The sequence below is a fragment of the Orcinus orca genome, chromosome 2, assembly GCF_937001465.1.
Source record: "Orcinus orca chromosome 2, mOrcOrc1.1, whole genome shotgun sequence".
NCBI classification, from domain to species: Eukaryota; Metazoa; Chordata; class Mammalia; order Artiodactyla; family Delphinidae; genus Orcinus; species Orcinus orca.
The window spans coordinates 110,234,290-110,255,645 of record NC_064560.1 but is presented as its reverse complement, the minus strand read 5'-3'; the positions used below and the strand labels follow the sequence as shown (position 1 = coordinate 110,255,645).

Below are 21,356 nucleotides of genomic sequence, written 5' to 3'. Positions count from 1 at the left end.
GTCACCAGAGCACAAAGCTTGCAGTGCTACTTGCTGAATGAAAAAAACAAGCAAACAAGTGAAGGTGACACTAGAAAGGCAGCCCTAAAACATGAAGTTAAGAGCCTTGGGTTCTAGCTCTGGTCCTGCCACCAAAGAACCGGTAAGGACAGACTACCTTTCCTTCCTGGGCTTCTAAGCCTTCATCAGTAAAACAAAGGGCTTGGGCTAGATGGCTTGGGCTCCCTCTAAATTTGCAATGTTGGGATTCTCTGATGTGCATTAAGAGTTATTTTCCTATGATACTGTGGAATCAAAAATGACAGCTTCAATTTAATGGGAGATTCTAGGGGACTCCCTTATTATTCAAAACAAATTAGCAATCCTGAAAAAAACTTTGTGTTTGCTGCTTGCACTCTGCCCCAAAGATGTATAGCACTCAATGGAACCACTTCTGCGTCTTCTGACCAAAAGTTGCTCATGACAGCCTGTCGCTGGCTGATAAACTACAGTCAGAAGCAGGATTTTGTTGGCCTCTAAGGTGAAGAGAACTCCATGTGGGCTGATGACTAGCAATGAAGCAGGAGAGCAAGGGGATATTGGGAGTCAAGGAATTCTGGGGACATTTCATTTCAAACGCCCTCAAAATACCCTTTATCATTATTATTTTTTTTTCTTAGTTTGCTACTTTGCAAAGGCTGTGACTTCCTTCTGGATTCAACAGGTACGGACAGTTTGAAATGGTATTTGTTGCTTCAATGACAAGTTGAAAGTTTTTAGAAAGAAAGCAGTTTTCTGACTCATAGGAGCTGATAGCAATTCATCTTGTGAACAAGGGAAAACTACTTGCCGACACACTGGTTCCATTGGTAGTGCTGGAGATAGCCCTGGGGGCAGCTGCACCTGTAGCCGCCGATGATGTTCTGGCAGCCATGCTGGCAGCGATGGTTTCCTTCGCACTCGTCCACATCTGAAAAGGCAGGCAGAGTCGCCTTTAAGTCACATCAATGCTTGTCTCAGAGGTGTTCTCTGAAGCAACATTTATAAGCATATGAAAGTGAAAGGCAATTTTAGTAAGAAATCTGATCCTTAAAAACTTATTCTACCACCAAAAACTTCAAGAATATCTACTCTGGAGCTTTTGATAAGTCCAAGGAAAAAACCATTCATCTGTCCCTGGTAAAGTCCACAAATAAAAATGACGAAGAAACTAATGCAAGGCACAAGAGCACTGTGAGACAGCCGTGTAAATTACTTATATTTCCTTATTTGTGCCAGAATTAGAAACCAAAATGTCAGTCCAGAAACAAAATCCTAAAAAATATAAGTAAAACATTTAATCCTATACTAGCAGAAGAGCTATTCCTCATATATTTAATCCACATTGAGGGAATCCTTCTAAGACTCTGGATCCAGTGACTAGAAAATTAGTCAAATTCAGGAATCTAGCTATTTTTCTTGACTGGGTCATTCCCTATTAGACTAAATGAACAACTGAGCGGAAAAAGTCTTGTTATATTCAGGAGAAGCATGTGTTATGGACACAGTCAAGCATGAGACAGAAGATGGATCTCTAAGATATGGGACCCGTGCAAACTAGAGAAAACATTTCCCATCTTCAGCTGGCTATCTCCCCTGTGCTCAGTTCTGATGTCTCATAGAGGATGATGCTGCAGGTGGTTATAGGCCACCTCCACAAGGACCGACCAGCTGGATCAAGCTAAGGGCTCCACTCACCTTCACAGCTGGCACCGCTCTGATCAAGTGAGAATCCCCGCTGGCATTCACAGGTGAAGCTTCCAGGAGTATTCTGGCAAATGCCCTTAGACCCACACAGGTTGATGTCAGAGGTGCATTCATTGTTATCTGTAAGAAGCAGTGGGGGAAAGGAGAGGGTGAAACTTCCCCGAAGCTGTCTTTGTGTTGTTTAAAAGAAAGAAAGAAGGGTGATTTGCTCAGAAAAGGCCAATAACTTTTCACATACACGCATGCACACACACAGAGACACACATACATGTACTCACATATTTTTTTGAGTTTTATCTTCTTATTCCAACAGCAGAAGTGCTCGAAAACAATCCCTTAGAGGAATAGTTGCACTCCATATAGGATTTTTCCCCTCCCACTTACCAATGCAGGCAGTATGGTGTTGGGTAAATCCAGGAGGACATTTACATGTGAAGCTGCCAATGGTGTTAACACACAGGAACTGGCAGTTGTGCTGCTTAGTTGCACACTCATCAAGATCTATAAGAAAATGCAAGATGGGCATTGGAATTGAGCTGAAGCCCAGGTACCTAGAAGCTGCCCTAGGGAGCAGCTCTGAGTTTTCTTTTCTACATCGCAAATGACCTGGTCAGAAGAGAGCCACAGCAAATGGCTAGGAGGAACCCAGGAGATAAGGGTTTGAAAGATAAAGCATGGTTTCAGTTCAGACCAAAAATGCATTTCTTTGGGGATCCAAGAAAAACCCATTCCCTTTAGTTATAGGAATGCAGAAATTTCTCAGCAAAGAAATGTCCAATAAATTATAAAATTCAAATGAATTACAAAATGAAATAAAAGATTAAGGATTCTCAAAAATTTCCAAAGCACTGAAAAGATCTATTCAAGTTAAAATATAAAAAGAAATGTTGGGCTTCCATGGTGGCACAGTGGTTAAGAATCTGCCTGCCAGTGCTGGGGACATTGGGACACCAGGGTTTGAGCCCTGGTCCGGGAAGATCCCACATGCAACGGAGCAACTAAGCCTGTGTACCACAACTACTGAAGCCCGTGAGCCACAACTACTGAGCCCACAAGCCACAACTACTGAAGCCCGCGCGCCTAGAGCCTGTGCTCCACAACAAGAGAAGCCACCACAATGAGAAGCCTGCACACTGCAACAAAGAGTAGCCCCCGCTCGCCGCAACTAGAGAAAGCCCGCCTGCAGCAATGAAGACCCAACACAGCCAAAAATTAATTAATTAAAAAAAAATCAATTAATTAATTAATTAATTTAAAAAAAAGAAATGTTGAGGGTGGAAATGAATTTCTCTGCTTGGTTCTTTCCTGTTTGCTGTTTTTAATCTTCTCAAATGAGCTGGTCAACCAGGTCAAACCAAACCAATCTAACTTTTTTGTTTAGATTCTCCTTTGGATAAAACAAAATTGAGTAATCAGGAAGGAAACAAAGGAAAGAAAAAAAAATCATTCTGATAAGCCAATAGCATTTTTTTAAAGACTGCCTACGGTATTTATCCAACATTATTTTCCACTTCTCAATAAAATCCTCCGCTTTGACCAGGCCTCTTTCCTCACTGCCAGAGCTTCTGGCTCTTTCTGAACTCCATAGCTATTTTAAACCTTTAAGAGATACAAAGTGTGTTCCAGCTTTTAGTTGAATTTTAATTAAAAAAAAAAGAAACTGCAGAGAATTTAGAAATCTATCGGCCTACCTTCCTTCCTGCCTGGCTCTCTGCCTGCCTCCCTCCCTTTCTTGTGATCTTCTTTTATCACTGTATACAGAGCTGTACTTGGAGCTGCAAATCAGTGCCAGTTCCTGGCTAGACTAATATCTGGAGTGGACCTGAACTAAAGAACTGCCCATATTTCTCCCAGTGCTGACATCTCTTAAAAAGGAGCCAATCCTGTGCTCTTTCCATTGCTGGGGAGTTGCTGTTTCTGCTTTTCTGGTTTCTGCATGATTGGCAGCTGTATGTCTCCTGCCAGCAGGTGGCCTCCCCTCTCTATGACCCCAGGGGACTTGCTAGAGCACCATCACACGGTTACTGAAGCTTACCTGCAAACATGTGAGGGGGACAATTCAGTGATTTAAAAAAAATTTTTATTTCATATTGGGGTATAGTTGATTAACAACGTTGTGTTACTTTCAGGTGTACAGCAGAGTGATTCAGTTATACATATACATATATCCTTTTTCAGATTCTTTTCCCATTTAAGTTATTGTGGAATATTGAGCAGAGTTCCCTGTGCTATAGAGTAAGTCCTTGTTGGTTGTCTATTTTAAATACAGTAGTGTATATATATCAATCCCAAACTCCCAATATCAATCCCATACTCCCAATTTGTCCCTCCCACCCACCTTTCCCCTTTGGTAACCATAAGTTTGTTTTCTAAGTTTGTCTGTTTCTGTTTTGTAAATAAGTTCATTTGTATGTTTTTTTTTAGATTCCACATATAAGCAATATCATATTGCTTATATTGATAAGTAATTGATCATATTGAAATATTTGTCTTTTTCTGTCTGACTTACTTCACTTAGTATGATAATCTCCAGGTCTATCCATGTTGCAGCAAATGGCATTATTTCATTCTTGTTAATGGCTAAGTAATATTCAATTGTATATATGTACCACATCTTCTTTATCCATTCCTCTGTTGGTGGACATTTAGTTGTTTCCATGTCTTGGCTATTGTAAACAGCGTTGCAATGAACATTGGGGTGCATGTATCCTTTTGAACCATGGTTTTCTCCAGATATATGCCCAGGAGTGGGATCGCTGGATCATATGGTAGCTCTATTTTTAGTTTTTTAAGGAACCTCCATACTGTTCTCCATAATGGTTGTACCAATTTACATTCCCACCAACAGTGTAGGAGGGTTACTTTTCTCCACACCCTCTCCAGCATTTACTATTTGTAGACTTTTTGATGATGGCCATTCTGACTGGTGTGAGATGATATCTCACTGTAGTTTTGATTTGCATTTCTCTAATAATTAGTGATGTTGAGCATCTTTTCATGTGCCTCTTGGCCATGTGTGTGGCCAAGGGGTACATTTCTCCATTTCTCTTTGGAGAAATGTCTATTTAGATCTTCTGTCCATATTTTGATTGGGTAGTTTGTTTGTTTGATATAGAGCTGCATGAGGTGTTTGTAGATTTTGGAGATTAATTCCCTGTCGGTTGCATCATTTGCAAATATTTTCTCCCATTCTGTGTTGTCTTTTCGTTTTGTTTATGGTTTTTCCTTTGCTGTGCAAGAGCTTTTCAGTTTAATTAGGTCCCATTTGTTTATTTTTACTTCCATTACTCTAGGAGATGGATTGAAAATTATGTCAAAGTGTTCTGCCTATGGTTTCCCTTAAGAGTTTTAAGGTATCAAGTCTTACATTTAGGTGTTTAATCCATTTTGAATTCATTTTTGTGTATGGTGTTCAAGACTGTTCTAATTTCATTCTTTTACATGTAGCTGTCCAGTTTTCCAGGTACCATTTATTGAAGAGACTGTCTTTTCTCCATTGTATAGCCTTGCCTCTTTTATCATAGATTAATTGACCATCAGTGCATGGGTTTATTTCTGGGCTTTCTATCCTGTTCCATTGATCTATAGTTCTGTTTTTGTGCCAGTACCATACTGTTTTGATGACTGTAGCATTGTAGTATAGTCTGAAGTGAGACGATACTTGATTCCTCCTGATACCTCCAGCTCCGTTTTTCTTTCTCAAGATTGCTTTGTCTATTTGGGATCTTTTGTGTCTCCATACAAATGTTAAAATAGTTTGTTGTAGTTGTGGAAAATGCCATTGGTAATTTGATAGGGATTGCAATGAATCTGTAGATTGCCTTGGGTAGTACAGTCATTTAGACAATATTGATTCTTCCAATCCAAGAACATGGTATATCTTTCCATCTGTGTGTGTCATCTTCGATTTCTTTCATCAGTGTCTTTTAGTTTTTGGAGTACGGTTCTTTTGCCTCTTTAGGTAGGTTTATTCCTAGATGTGTTATTCTTTTTGATGCGATGATAAATGGGATTGTTTCTTTCATTTCTCTTTCTGATCTTTTGTTGATGTATAGAAATGCAACAGATTTCTGTGTATTAATTTTGTATCCTGCAAATTAACAAATTCACTGATGTGCTCTAGTAGTTTTCTGGAAGCATCTTTAGGATTTTCTATATATAGCATCATGTCATCTGCAAACAGTGACAGTTTTACTTCTTTTCCAATTTGGATTCCTTTTTTCTCTGATTGTTATGGCTAGGACTTCCACAACTATATTGAATAGAAGTGGCGAGAGTGGACATTCTTGTTTGGTTCCTAATCTTAGAGGAAATGCTTTCAGCTTTTCACCATTGAATATGATGTTAGCTGTAGGTTCATCATATATGGGCTTTATTATGTTGAGGTATGTTCCCTCTATGCCCAATTCCTGGAGAGTTCTTTTTTTTTAAATCATAAATGGGTTTTGAATTTTGTCCAAAGATTTTTATGCAAATCTATTGAGATGATTATATGATTTTTATTCTTCAATTTGTTGATGTAGTGTATCACACTGATTGATTTGCAGATATTGAAAAATCCTTGCATCCCTGGGATAAATCCCACTTGATCATGGTGTATGATCCTTTAATGTATTGTTGGATTTGGTTTGCTAGTATTTTGTCAAGGATGTTTACATCTAAGTTCATCAGTGATATTGGCCTGTAATTTTCTTTTTTGGAGGTATCTTTGTCTGGTTTTGGTACCAGGGTGATGGTGGCCTCATAGAATGAGTTTGGGAGTGTTCCTTCCTCTGCAGTTTTTTTCTAACAGTTTCAGGATAGGTGTTAACTCTTCTCTAAATGTTTGATAGAATTTGCCTGTGAAGCCATTTGGTCCTGAACTTTTGTTTGTTGGGGTTTTTTTAATCAGTTTCAATTTCAGTACTTGTGATTGGTCTGTTCATATTTTCTGTTTCTTCCTGGTTCTGTCTTTAGAGATTGTACCTTTCTAAGAATTTGTCTGTTTCTTCTAGGTTGTCCATTTTATTGGCATACAGTTGCTTGTAGCAGTCTCTTATGATACTTTGTATTTCTGTGGTGTCAGTTGTAACTTCTCCTTTTTCATTTCTAATTTTATTGATTTGAGCCCTCTCCCTTTTTTTCTTGATGAGTCTGGCTAAAGGTTTATCAATTTTGTTTATCTTTTCAAAGAACCAGCTTTTAGTTTCATTGATCTTTTCTATTGTTTCTTCATCTCTATTTCATTAATTTCTGCTCTGATCTTTTGATTTCTTTCCTTCTACTAACTTTGGGTTTTGTTTGTTCATCTTTCTCTAGTTGCATTAGGTGTAAGGTTAGGTTGTTTACTTGAGATTTTTCTTGTTTCCTGAGGTAAGACTGTATTGCTATAAACTTCCCTCGTAGAAATGCTTTTGCTGCATCCCGTAGAGGTGTTGGACTGTCGTGTTTTCATTTTCATTTTCATTCGTCTCTAGGTATTTTTTGATTTCCTCTTTGATTTCTTCAATGATCCATAGGTTTTTCAGTAGCATATTGTTTTGTTTTGTTTTTTTTTTTTTTTAAATTTGACAGTTTGCTTTATCTATTTATTTATGGCTGTGTTGGGTCTTCGTTTCCGTGCGAGGGCTTTCTCTAGTTGTGGCAAGCGGGGGCCACTCTTCATCGCGGCGCGCGGGCCTCTCACTATCGCGGCCTCTCTCGTTGCAGAGCACAGGCTCCAAACGCGCAGGCTCCAGACGCGCAGGCTCAGTAATTGTGGCTCACGGGCCCAGTTGCTCCGCGGCATGTGGGATCTTCCCAGACCAGGGCTTGAACCTGTGTCCCCTGCATTGGCAGGCAGATTCTCAACCACTGCGCCACCAGGGAAGCCCCAGTAGCATATTGTTAAATATTTATTTGGGTGTGCCGCGTCTTAGTTGTGGCACATGGGATCTTTGTTGCTACTTGCGGGATCTTTCAGTTGTGGCATGCAGGATCTTCAGTTGCACCATGTGGGATCTAGTTCCCTGACCAGGGATTGAACCTGGGCCCCCTGCATTGGGAGTGCAGAGCCTTAGCCACTGGACTACCAGGAAAGTCCCTAGTAGCATATTGTTTAGCCTCCACATTCTTTTAGTTGATTTCTAATCTCATAGTGTTGTGGTTGGAAAAGATGTTTTACATGATTTCAATTTTCTTAAATTTACTAAGGCTCACTTTGTGGCCCAGCATGTGATCTATCCTGGAGAATGTTCCATGTGCACTTGAGAAGAATGTGTATTCCGTTGCTTTCAGATGAAATGCTTTGTAACTATCAATTAAGTCCATCTGGTCTGATGTGTCATTTAAGACCTATGTTTTCTTACTGATTTCCTGTCTGGATTATCTCTCTATTGATGAAAATGGGGTGTTAAAGTCCCCCACTAGTATTGTGTTACTGTCAATTTCTCCTTTTATGGCTGTAAGTATTTGCCTTATATACTGAGGTGCTTCTATGTTGGGTGCATATATATTTACAACTGTTATATCTTCTTTGATTGATCCCTTGATCATTATGTAGTGTCCTCCTTTGTCTTTGTCTCTTGTAACAGTGTTTAAAGTGTATCTTGTCTGAAATGAGTATTACTACCAGCTTTCTTTTGATTTCCATTTGCATGGAATACCTTTTCCAACCCCTCATTTTCAGTCTGTCTGTGTCCCTAGATATGAAGTGGGTGTCTTGTGGACAGCATATATACGGGTCTTGTTTTTCTATCCATTCAGCCAGTTTACCAGTTGGAGAATTTAATCCATTTACACTTAAGGTAATTATCGATATGTATGTTCTTACTGCTGTTTTAAAAATTGTCTTGGCTTTGTTTTTGAGGGTCTTTTGTCTTCCCTTCCTCTTTTGTTCTCTTGGATTCCTCTTTCTTTTTTGTGTGTGTATCTATTGCAGATTTTCAGTTTGCGGTTACCATGAGGTTTTCATATAGCAGTCTGTATACAAACAAGATTGTTTTAAGTTGCTGGTCTTTTAATTTCAAAAGCATTTCCAATATCCTGCATTTGTACTCTCCTCTTCTCACCATTGCTCGTTTTGATATCCTCTTTGGGTGTAGGTGATTTCCTACCTTTACTGTATGTTTGCCTTTACCAGTGAGCTTTTCCATTCATAATTTTCTTGTTTCTAGTTGTGGCCTTTTCTTTTCAGCCTAGAGAAGTTCCTTTTGCATTTTTTGCAAAGCTGGTTTGGTTGTGCTGAATTCTCTTAACTTTTGCTTGTCTGTAAAGCTTCTGATTTCTCTGAATATGAATGACAGCCTTGCTGGGCAGAGTGTTCTTAGTTGTAGGTTTTTCCCTTTCATCACTTTAAATATATTGTGCCACTCCCTTCTGGCCTGCAGAGTTTCTGCTGAGAAATTAGCTGAGAGTTTCCTTGTATGTTGTTTCTTTTCTCTTCTTGCTTTTAATATTTTTTGTGTGTGTTCAATTTTTGTCAGTTTGATTACTATGTGTCTCGGTGTGTTCCTCCTTGGGTTTATCCTGCCTGGGACTCTCTGTGTTTCCTGGACTTGGGTGACTGTTTCCTTTCCCATGTTAGGGAGGTTTTCAGCTATTTATCTCCTCAAATATTTTCTCAGGTCCTTTCTCTCTCTTTTATCCTTCTAGGACCCCTATAATGCAAATGTTGGTGCATTTAATGTTGTCCCAGAGGTCTCTTAGACCGTCTTCATTTCTTTTCATTCTTTTTTTCTTTATTGTGTTCCATGGCAGTGATTTCCACCATTCTGTCTTCCAGCTCACTCATCCGTTCTTCTGCCTCACTTATTCTGCTATTGATCCCTTCTAGTGTATTTTTTATTTCAGTTATTGTATTGTTCATCTCTGCTTGTTCTTTAGTTCTTCCAGGTCTTTGTTAGACATTTCTTGTATCTTCACAATATATGCCTCCACTCTTTCCAAGATCTTAGATCATCTTTACTATCATTACGCTGAATTCTTTTTCAGAGTAATTGCCTATCTCCACTTCATTTAGTTCTTCTGGGATTTTATCTTGTTCCTTCATCTGGGACATATTCCTCTGCTGTCTCATTTTGTCTAACTTTTTGTGATTGATTGTGGTTTCCATTCTGCAGGCTGCAGGGTCATAGTTCTTCTTCTGCTGTCTGCCCCCTGGTGGATGAGACCTAAGAGGCTTGTGCAGACTTCCTGATGGGAGGGACTGGTTCCTGCCCACTGGTGGGTGGAGGTGTGTCTTATCCCTCTGGTGGGCAGTGCTGTGTCAGGGGGTGTGTTTAGTGGGCAGTTACTCAGGAAGACTTTATGCAGCCTGTCTGTTGATGGCTGGGGCTGTGTTTCTGCCCTGTTGGTTGTTTGGCCTGAGGTGTCCCAGCACTGGAGCCTACAGGCTGTTGGGTGGGGCCAGGTCTTGGTGAGATAAAGGCAGTGTCCAGGAGGGCTCATGCCAATCAGTACTCTTCAGAACCACCATCTCCAGTGTTTGTCCCCACTGTGAACCACAGTCACCCCTACCTCTGCAGGAGACCCCTCCAGTTACCAGTAGGTAGGTCTGGCCCAGGTTCTTATGAGGTCACTGCTTTTTTCCCTGGGTCCTGGTGCGCATGAGATCTTGTGTGCACCTCCAAGAGCAGATTTTCTGTTTTCCCCAGTCCTGTAGAATTCCCGCAGTCAAACCCCACTGGCCTTCAAAGCCAGTTTCTCTGGGGATCCTCTTTGCGTTGCCAGACCCCCAGGCTGGGGAGCCAGTGTCAGGCTCAGAACTTTCACTCCTGTGGGAGAACTTCTGTGGTATAATTATCTTCCAGCTTGTGAGTCACCTACCCAGTGTGTGTGTGATTTGATTTCATTGCGATTGCGCTCCTCCTACCACCTCATTCTGGCTTCTTCTTTGTCTTTGGATGTAGGATACAGTAAGTCCCCTACATATGAACCTTCAAGTTGCGAACTTTCAAAGATGCAAATATGCATTCACATGTCCAATCAATCATGTAAGTTAGTTCATGTGTCTGGTGTACACTGTCGTGTGTGCATCCCCTACAAGTGGTTGTGCTTTTGTGTACTTTACTGTGCAGTACTGTATAGAATACAGTACTGTACAGTATCTTTATTTCAAGACCAGGATGTCTGGAAGCAAGTGTAAAAACAGCACTGGTGTAGCTGGTACTACTGTACTTTTCAAGGTTCTATACTGTAGGATTAAAAATGTTTTATTTTTTGTGTTTGTTTTCTTGTGTATTATTTGTGTGCAAAGTATTATAAAACTATTACAGTACAGTACTATATAGCTGATTGTGTGTTAGTTGTGTACCTAGGCTAACTTTGTTGGACTTATGGACAAATCAGACTTACGAACGCACTCTCGGAATGGAAATCATTCATATGTAGGGGACTTACTGTATATTTTTTGGTAGGTTCCAGTGGGTTTTTTTTGTGAATAGTTGTTCAGCAGGCAGTTGTGATTTTGGTGTTTTCGTAAGAAGAGGTGAGGTCACATCCTTCTAACCCACCATCTTGTCTCTGCCTCCAACCTTACAATACTATCTTTAACTACACCATTAAGAACAGCAACACTTGCTGTTTTCACATCCAAGAATCCCCTTCTTTCCTCTTACTGGGTTCCTACCCATCTCTCATGGGGTAAGTGCTGGTCCTTCATTTCCCCTGGGGTCATCCTTCTACCTCTTTCCTCTGTTTCAATAATACATGTATCTGCACCACTCATTTTGATATTTAGTCATATATGCCAAGTATGTAGAAGAATTTAGACCTTAAGAGAAAAATAGGAGAAAGAGTCTTATATTGTAAGTAGATCTGTAAAACTTTTTTGTATTCCTAAAATTTAGAGTATTACAGATGTTTTTCATATTAATACATTGCAAAAGAACATAACTACTACTATACATTTAATTTATTTTCATTTTCCGTCTCTTAATTGCTAGACATTTTTAGGATTTTCTGCCCCCACAAGTTAGAAAGATGCTGTAAATTTGTTTTGATTCGTACAGTTAGTATACACACTGAGAGACATTTTTCCCCTGAAGTTGGTTTTTCATTTACACAAATAAGTTTGTGGCTGTGAGCTGTAGCCTCACGCTGCCCAGAACTCACTGTGATCCACAGATGTAGAATAAGTTCTATGTTTTAAGGCAGAATTTTTGAGTAGCTCTCAACTTCCTCTCCCCATACTGCAGGATTGTATAGGACTTGTGCTGCACAGGAAAATTTCAAGCATTGTCCATATGTTATCCTGTATTACCTGCCTCTTAACTCTCCCCCTTTCAGCAGACAGAGGAAAAGGGTTGCTGGCTCTACTTCTGTTTGCTCTCCTCTTCCACTCCATCCTACCATTTAACTTCCTTTACTTCCCTTTTCCTCCCCCCAGTCTTCATGGCAGAACACACTAACTCTTATTCTGCCATCTGGTCTACCTTTCCTTCTTCAAATTATCCTTGAGTCTGACTCAGTTGTGCTGTTCACTCAATATGTGAAGTTCTTATTATTACAAGAACAAATTTATACCAATATAATTTTGCAAAGGGTAACTTCTGGTTGATCAGGAATTTCTGCAGAGAGTTTTGATGTATCTTAATTCTTTGTAATAACTGTGTCTCAAATAAGCTGCTGGGGGTCAGGAATGGCCCTATTTTGCAGAACAAAAACCTAGACAAAGTGTTTACTTAATTAGGCACAGTGTTCTCTAGGATCATGGCACTGATTAACCTGAGGTAGGCAGGACCATACTGGGCTATATAGTTACTGAATAGACTGATTACATCCTTTCTGTTTTCTATTTATTGCATTAATGTGATCAGGTATCTGATTCACTTGAGCCTTGGAGAGCTGGCCCTGCTGTCTGAGATGCTCATGGACATCCCCCATGGATGCCTATGGGGCAGGCAGTGAGGATGGCTGCTGCCACTGGTCCTCTGCAATCTCCCTTGGCCTCAGCCTCCCTCCAACTAGAATAGGAGGTGGGTCACAGGGAGGCACTTACCCCAGGGAAGCACTTCTTGCCTGCAGAGAGGGTCTTTCAGCTTTGGATCCCTCAAAGGCACAAGGAATGCGACCATGTGCCCAGGAGACAGATGAGTGGGTGGAGGCAAATTCTACTTTACCTTTGCAGCTCCTTCCATCCTCCTGCAGAATGTAGCCTTTCGGGCATGAACACTGGTAACTCCCTTCTGTGTTCTTGCAGATAAAATTGCAGGGTTTGGGGGCCTGGTTGCACTCATTCAGATCTACGATCAAAGAGATACAATGTGACCGCCCATCTAAAAAGATGCCTAAATGCTCAATACCCACAGCATCTAACAAAGAATCCTAGTTTTGAGGAAGGAAGAAGTAAATTCTGTGTAGTCTTTGATCACTGTCTTACATTTCCTTAAGAAATTACACAGGCTTTTTAGATTTTTAGTTTGAGGGTGGTTTTTTTTTTTTCACCATAATGTACAATTTCCACCTGGGAGTAAACCTGAGCATCAGAAATAGAGCACTTACCTACGCAGGCAGTTCCGGTTATATCTGGAGTATAGCCAGTTTTACAAATGCAGTGATATGATCCTCTGTCATTGATGCATTCCCCATTCCGGCAAACATCATGAATAACCTTGCACTCATCAATATCTATAATTTAATGAGTAGAAAGTAAAATGAGAAAGACATTGTAAAATGGACAACATTCATACATAGGGGTCACTTCACGATAAATACTAAAACTGTGTGACTATATTATGGACCTAATGAATTAAACCAAAGGGATGACAGCATACGTTTCATATGTAATGGTAACTGTATTGAAAGGGAAATGAATAACTTTATTAGACTATAGGGGAAAACTTAATAATTGCTCTTCTAAATTTATATTGTTTTTCTCCATTGGGTCCAGAGAACGACATCTAGACATATTTAACGCCTTGCTCCATCTCACGCCATCGAGCTTGCCTCCTCCAGACATCTCATAAATGAATCACAGCAGAAGATCCTTTTGGTAAGGAAATCCCATTTTCTTCTAATAGTGTATGTCCAAAATAAGGAAAGTTTTCTTTCTATTCTTTTTGTTGTGTTTAAAGTTAATCCTGAAAAATAACAGATTGCACACTACTGGGGAAATGGGACCAAACTTCCCTCCTTTGGTTGAGGGAGGCATCAGTGGATCACTGGGCTGAGTTTTTGCAGCCTGCTAGGGAAGAGAGACCCTTATTCACAGCTCCACCACAGGGAGAAAGATTTGGTCAATATGTACTATTGGGCATTAAAGACACTGTCCCCCATATCTTGACCCATCTATTTCCTTACTGCTTGGCGGGATGCCAATACCAAGGGAGTTCTTAGCCTTTGATTGCCAAGTAACCATTTTCTATCAACAGCTCTTATTTTTCCTGATTTTTTTCAAGTTTACTCTGAAATGCAATTTAGCATACCCGCATTGGTCTCAAGAAAAGTCTTTCCACCATCTCATTTTCATATCCTCCAAAGAATCATAAACTGCTTTTGGTCATTCCATCTTATCTATTCTGTCTTTTACCACATCCAGTTCTGTTATTCCACCATTAGCCACATCTTTCTAACATGAACACAAATCCTCTTTAATCTCTTCTCCTCTCACTTCTAATTTCCTCCCAAGGAGCTCAAAAAGTCTTTCTCCTTTCTCTTTCATGAGACTAAAAACAATTTCAGTTGACAAACATAATCCTGAAATTTTTTTTCAGAGTTGCCTCAGACACCTCAACAGCCTCCTCCTCATCCCTCGCAAGTTCAAGCAACTTGCAGTTTCCCAGAGGCAATTATCTTAATTGCCAATACAATCGCCTCCATATGCAGGCCATTGGTTCCAGGACCCCCTCACTGATACCAAAATCCACGGACGCTCAAGTCCCTTGTATAAAATGGCATAGTATAGTTGGCACTGTAGGTTCAATCAGCCTCGAATCGATATCAATCTAGGGTTGGTTGGATCTACGGATGTGGAACCTACAGCTATGGAAGGCTGACTGTGTATCAGCGTTGTTTATACTTCTTTCATGCAGTATATTTCAGCCAATTTTATGAGATAAAATACACATTGGCGGACTAGTTTAGGAGTTTAGTGATCATTGATTCCAAAGTTTATCTAAAAAATTATATTCTGAGTAACCAGTAACTGACTTATAACAAACTTCGGCTTGAAAAGTTGAGGACTTGTAATGCAGAGGCAGGGACTCAAGCACACACAATTTAATCAGACCAAGGACACTTCGGCTACATGAACTTGAATATCTAAAATACCATAATGAAGCCTCTTTTTGTCAACTTATACTATGCAATTCAGCCTAGGCCCATATTATAGATTCTGTATTCTCACCTGTTCTTCATGAAACAAATTCCCTGAAAGTATTTTCGGACCATAAATGAAGTACCTGCTCTGTTGGTCAAAAATCAGAACAAAATAAAGTACCTGCTCCGTTGGTCATAAACCCTCGGCCATGGGGGCAGAGTTTTTTGAAAGCCACAGTGCCCTGGAAAGGGCAGATCTCACAGTGGGGACCCCAGCCTCTTCCTCCGTCGCAGCAGCATTCAGACTTGGTGACTGGGTTCCTGTTGCTTGAGCCGATCTGACACATGTTTTGGAGCACCTCTGTGAAGCAGTACCCTTCCCGGTTGTCTGGATGGGACATGATATTGCAAAAAGAATTGGGGGGAATTTTAGGAGCATAACAAGGTATTCAGAATTTGGTCAGATATAAAACCCAAGAAGGATGTTAACACTTTACCCTGGGTGAGAAGGAGCAAGAAGGGAAAGCTGGAAGCGGCAGTAAGAGAGAAAGGATGACATCTGGGGAAAAGAAGAAAGACAAGAAATTCAGTAAGTGGGCAGAAAGGCCTTGGCCTCAACAAGATTATCACTCTATCTGCTCCCAGAAATATGGGGGAATAGTCATTCTCTAGAGAAGGGCAGAGAAACACTTGGAAACTGATCCTGAGCATCAAGGGCTTCAAAAGGGAGCTGAGAAAGAAATTCCAAGCAAGTGATTCAGTGATACAATTAGCAAAGGAAGAAGTTAGCGGCAGGGTGGTGCTAAACCCAGTGGACAATCACGGTCATTGAGTCATCTCCAAAATATGAACATTTTAAACAGTTTCTATCATTTCAAATAAGAGATCTGGTTTCAAGTGTCCCAGTGGGGGGTTACAAAAGCATCCTGTCATCTGTACTCACCAAGGCACTCATCCTGGGTGGGGCTGGCTGTGAAACCATCATTGCACTCGCAGGTATAGCTCCCCCTGGTGTTGAGGCAGCGCCCGTTCTCACAGATCCCAGGCTTGGTCTGACATTCATTCTCATCTGTGTGGTTTAATTGAAGGGCCAAAAACAAGAGGAGTCATCTGTCTGCTTTGTACAAAGATGGATTCTTTTTCTTTTAAAAATTTAGTTTGTGAATAGGTAATCTATTCACATTGTTGCAAATCCAAAAGGTACAAAAGAATATTCAGCAAATGTGCCCCTCCCTCCCCTTTCCCCAGCCACCAAACTCCCCTCCTGGGAAGCAACCGGTGCTACTGCCAGTTTCTAAAGTATCCTTCTAGAGATGAATTATGCCCATACAAACAAATACAACCATTCATGCATGTACCTCCACCCTTTTAAAAACGTAATTGATAGCATTTTTATATACTTAAACAGATGATAGCATTTTAGGTACATTTACATTTTTCACTTAATAAAATTTAAAACTTCTCTTATCTGTACATGTAGGGGATTCTCAAAAGATTATTTTAAATGAAGGGAAAAGAACCTTAAGATCAATCTGTTAAAGAAATATTACAGTACTTCACTAGAATAATGTCTGTGATGGTCAGTTTTGACCTGAGGGAGTTTATCTATACGAATCTTCTGATTCAATGTAGATTATGCTTATTATAATACTTCAATAATATTAAGGAATCATAATTCAGTCTCCCAGGTTTAAAAAAAGCCTTAAAATAGCTGGAGAGTCTTACGATTGTTTAGAAAGACCGTAAAGTAATTTGCCTAGGCGCTTCCAACTGAGAATAGTTTCAAGCCCCTGAGGCAGAGATCTCCTTAGGAGAGGCAGAGGCTTGGAAGGTGACATTCAGAACAGCGTTAAAACAGCTCAACATTCCCAATGCCAAGGCCACCCTGATACCAATTAAATCAGAATATCTGAGGTGGGACCTGAGCTCTCCGAGTGATTCCAGTGTGCACCTGAGGCTGAAAATCACTGATCCCAGAAGATCCAGTGTATGATCATAAATCCACATGCTTTTTCTGTGCTTTGGAAGTCTGCTCTTCAACTTCCATTTAATTCTGTATCTTACAGAGTAAGAGGACAATGAGGTTCTTAAGCTTCTTGACCAACATAAAATATACTTTCCTGATGTGATTGAATATTAAAAAGGAAAAGGATACATGTGGGAATTTTCTAGTATTTTTTTCCTATATTTACGGACTAAAGCAGAGGTCAGGAAACTTTTTCTGTAAGTAACAGGAATGTTATAGTATTACCATATAATATACAGTCAACAGTTTAGGCTTTGCAGGCCATGTGACCTCTTGTTGCAACTGCTGCACTCTGCTCTGCTGTTGTGGCATGAAGACAGCCATGGAAAATAATGAATGGTTACAGCTGGGTTCCAATGAGTCTATTTACAAAGACAGCTGGCAGACTGCCAGGCTGAATTCGGCCCTAGAGCTGTGGTTTGCCAATCCCTGGTCTACTATGGTTTTCAAGGCTGAAGCCACATTAGAATCACCTGGGGAGCTTTAAAAAATACCAGCGCCTGGGCCTCAATCTAGGCAAGAGCAGTTTCTCTGGATGTAGATCCCCGTGGTCTAGTGATGCTCCCGGGCCACAGGGACCAGGCATCTGGACTCAATGTCAGGGTGGTGGTAGAAAGTTAAGTCAACAGAGAGGTATTCCAATGTGGTGGAAAGAACTGACCCCAAAACAACAAAGGGGTATAAAAAACAAAGGAAGGGGCTAGAGGAAATACCTGGTCTTCTAATCCTGGCAGCAAAATGGGCCTAGAAAGCAGGCAGAGGCCAGCTCAGAGGAAGAGAATGATGTTGCTGGTGGAATTCATAGATAATCGAGAGGCAAGGGGACCTCTACAGGAAGTCATGAGATGAGGTAAGAGAGGCAAGAAGAACACAGTGTCCACAAAGACTCAGAGCCCACGTCTCTTCTGTCCTTTGTCATTTCCCACTCATTCAAAGCTCCTCTGGTGGGGATGCCCTTACCTACGCAGCCTTCTCCATCGGGTCTTCGCTGATACCCAGGTCCACAGATGCAGATGTATGTGCCAATGAGGTTCTTGCATTCCATCTGTTTTTCAGCACAATCATGTTTACCCTCTTCACACTCATCCTCGTCTGGAAAGAATGTACAACCACAAATTCATAAAAGGAGCTGCCTTAATTTCCTGCCTTTTAAACCAAAATGGTATTCAGTAACTAATTTTCATTGACACTATTTCAGCATTAACCTACTTCCTTTTGCACTGTTGGGAAGTGGTCTCTTAAGATGGGAAGGAGTCTTCTAACCCCCTCTGAACTTAATGAAGAAATTTCTCTCTGATAAATTCTTCAAAGGCAGGAAGTGTGATTTCCAATTCTCTTTGACAAATTGAACTAAAAAGGCCTTATAAAAGGCTTTCATAATATGATAATTATAACAACAGCATTATCATACGGATATAATAATAAACCAAAGCTTCCATTATACAATACTTATAACAATATAATAGGTTATATCTTAATATCAAAATATTAGAATCATTGTGAAATATAATAATGAAAGTTTTGGTTTTTATACTTTGAGGAAAAGACAAGCATCCACAAATATCTTCTTCTCTACCAGTTCTTCCCTCCATTTCCTTTTTTTCTGGAAGTGTGGCTCTTCTTCATTCATTACTTTCTGTCCTATGGCATTTCCCTCTCTTTATCTTTCCCCGTTGTATTATCTGAGCTGAAAAATTTGGACTTTAGCCTGCATGTGACATGGAGCTCTCACTTAGGGAGTTTTCCTACCTTTAAGAAAAAATCTATTTAAGCCATTTGAGGAGAACAGATATCTGCTCATTTAAGACTTTGGGAGGAGCAAATCAGAGCTCTTCAAGGATCCCCAGGATTTACCCATCTTTGTATAACAGAGCTTAGTCCAGTGCTTTGGAAATTGCAGGTGTTCAGTAAGCACTGTTTAAAGTAGATTCCATGTGTTACCCCATTCTTGGACTATAATATCCCTTAGTGATGGGGATTATTTTTTAATATTCATATTCCTTCTTTTGTGTTCTCATTTATCATCCTGGGATATGATTATATCTGTCTCAACCTCTTCATATTGAGCTTCTTGCATGTGGTGAAATGTCTTTTTTTCCTTTATTTCTTCACACCTTGCAGAATGGCTGGCATGTCACAGGCATGCAGTGCATGGTGAACTAAAAAGGATCTGTAGTGCAGCCTTCGACTCAGCCTTAAGCTACAATTTAGGAGAAAAGGTAGCAATGACAACCCTAATATTATCCATGGACTACAGCAGTGCTCCCCAATTCCCAGCTTTCCTCTCCTAATTGGAAGCTTTGGAGGGACACCTCCCATCATAGACAAAGTTAGGGCTCCCTGGCTTAGATGACCTTGAACATGAGTGTCTCACCTCTGCACATTCTTCTGTCTTCTCTCAGAACATATCCAGTGGGACATTTGCATTCATATGAGCCGTAAGTGTTCACACATCGGAAAGCACAGAGCAGAGGATTCTGGGCACACTCGTTTATATCTGTGGCAGAATGTAGTAAGAGAATAATGGATCATAGGCACCAACCAAAAACAGGAATATACTTTTAGCAAAAGTGGTAATGCTTCATTGTCATAAACATGGATAGGCCAAGCAGTCTCTGATGTTCAAAGAATTATAAAATTGAGTTGGTTATTTTATAATTGGTATAAGTAGGGTGATCATACACCTTGCTTCTTCCAGTACAAACTCAGTTTATGCCTATTGTGCTGGTATAACTATTAACTGCTATTTAGGTGGAAGAGAAATTACAGGTCACCCTACATATAGGGAGCTTTTCTGAAATCCTGGCTTTGAAGTCTCAAGTTGACCAGTTGCCTCTCCCTACAGGCACACGGAGTGGGGATCAGTTTCACCCCGTTCAGCCAAAACAACTGCCAAGTCAACTGCTGTCAGTCAGAAAAGAAGCAACCCATCCAATATCATTAACCACCTCCCCTTCCCCAAATAAGAGAGGCTCCTGTGAAGTAACAGTGATTCTTATGCCCAAGAAAATGGTGTTCTGAATAATTTCACACCGATGCCCAAGTTCTAGCCTTAAATAGCTAGGAATAATAATAATGATAGATTAATAGATAGAAGTGGTTTCTGTAGATTGCATAGTTTGGAACCATCAGAATATGTTTTGGAAAAGCAGGGTTAAAACAGACCATCTTGATTATCATGTTTCTCCCTAAGGGCCATGATCCTGACTGAGAATATCAGTGAGACCCTAGATCATGATTTAAAAATTCACCAACAACTTTGACTATGAGTATTGATGGGTCATATTTCTAATGAAGAGCTCACTTTACTACCCACTTTACTGTCTCCTCCCCTTCATTGTTTTATTAAACCAGTGGTTCTCAACTTGAGAGTGCATCAGAATTACCTGGAGGGCTGCTAGGCCCCACTCTTAGAGTTTCTGATTCAGGAGGTCTGGGACGAGGCCTGAAAATCTGCATTTCTAGCAAGTTCCCAGGTGATGCTGATGTGGCTGATCCAGGGACCACCCTTTGAGAACCACTATTCTAGACACTCCCTCCCTTTCCTTACATCCCTCTTTCTTTCCTTATATCCTACCAGGCATACTGACAGTTGCTTAGAGAGTATGGACAGCCTCTTTTGCTGTGATTGCTCCCAGACGGTTAAAGGATATTGGTGGTTATCTCAGTGTGTAGATGTTTCTATGAGTAGAAAAGAAAAAGTAAAAGAAAGGGTACACGGGATACAAAGAAAAAACGTTGCAGAGGGGGGGAATGGAAAATAAGAAAGAGGGTAGTAGACAAGGCAGGTGTTGTATCTCAATATTAGTAGTAGAGGACTTCCCTGGTGGCACAGTGCTTAAGAATCCCCCTGCCAATGCAGGGGACACGGGTTCGAGCCCTGGTCCGGGAAGATCCCACATGCCGTGGAGCAACTAAGCCTGTGCGCCACAACTACCGAGCCTGAGCTCTAGAGCCCATGACCCACAACTACTGAGCCTACGAGCCACAACTACTGAGCCCATGTGCCACAACTACTGAAGCCCGCACGCTTAGAGCCCATGCTCGGCAACAAAGAGAAGCCACTGCAACCGCAATGAGAAGCCTGTGCACCGCAACAAAGAGTAGTCCCCGCTCGCCGCAACTAGGGAAAGTCTGTGTGCAGCAACGAAGACCCAACACAGCCAAAAATAAATAAATTTAATAAAATAAAAAATAAATATTAGTAGTAGAGACACCAACAAGAACTCTGCGTGAGCTGCGGCATAACTTGTGCCATGAACCACTTACATCTTTTTCAGATACTCTCTGCAGATAGGAGGCCACATAGAGAAGAAATGATAGCATGGCCCACCAGGCCCAGATTTTCCTTATTTTATATACCCTGAGTGGTATTTAATATTCAGAATTG

At 40.6% G+C, this 21,356-nt stretch overlaps 1 protein-coding gene across 1 annotated transcript in view; it reads right to left on the bottom strand.

Moving 5' to 3' along the window:
• FBN1 (fibrillin 1) overlaps positions 1–21,356 on the bottom strand; it is a 254,971-nt gene that overhangs the window by 16,703 nt on the left and 216,912 nt on the right. Inside the window, exons 55-63 of the mRNA XM_004281306.3 lie at positions 19,341–19,463; positions 17,927–18,058; positions 15,884–16,009; positions 15,122–15,328; positions 13,186–13,311; positions 12,804–12,926; positions 2,110–2,226; positions 1,717–1,845; positions 830–949 (exon numbers count right to left, since the gene is read on the bottom strand). Of these exons, the coding sequence (XP_004281354.1) occupies positions 830–949; positions 1,717–1,845; positions 2,110–2,226; positions 12,804–12,926; positions 13,186–13,311; positions 15,122–15,328; positions 15,884–16,009; positions 17,927–18,058; positions 19,341–19,463 (1,203 nt within the window). The remainder of the gene's footprint in view (positions 1–829; positions 950–1,716; positions 1,846–2,109; positions 2,227–12,803; positions 12,927–13,185; positions 13,312–15,121; positions 15,329–15,883; positions 16,010–17,926; positions 18,059–19,340; positions 19,464–21,356) is intronic.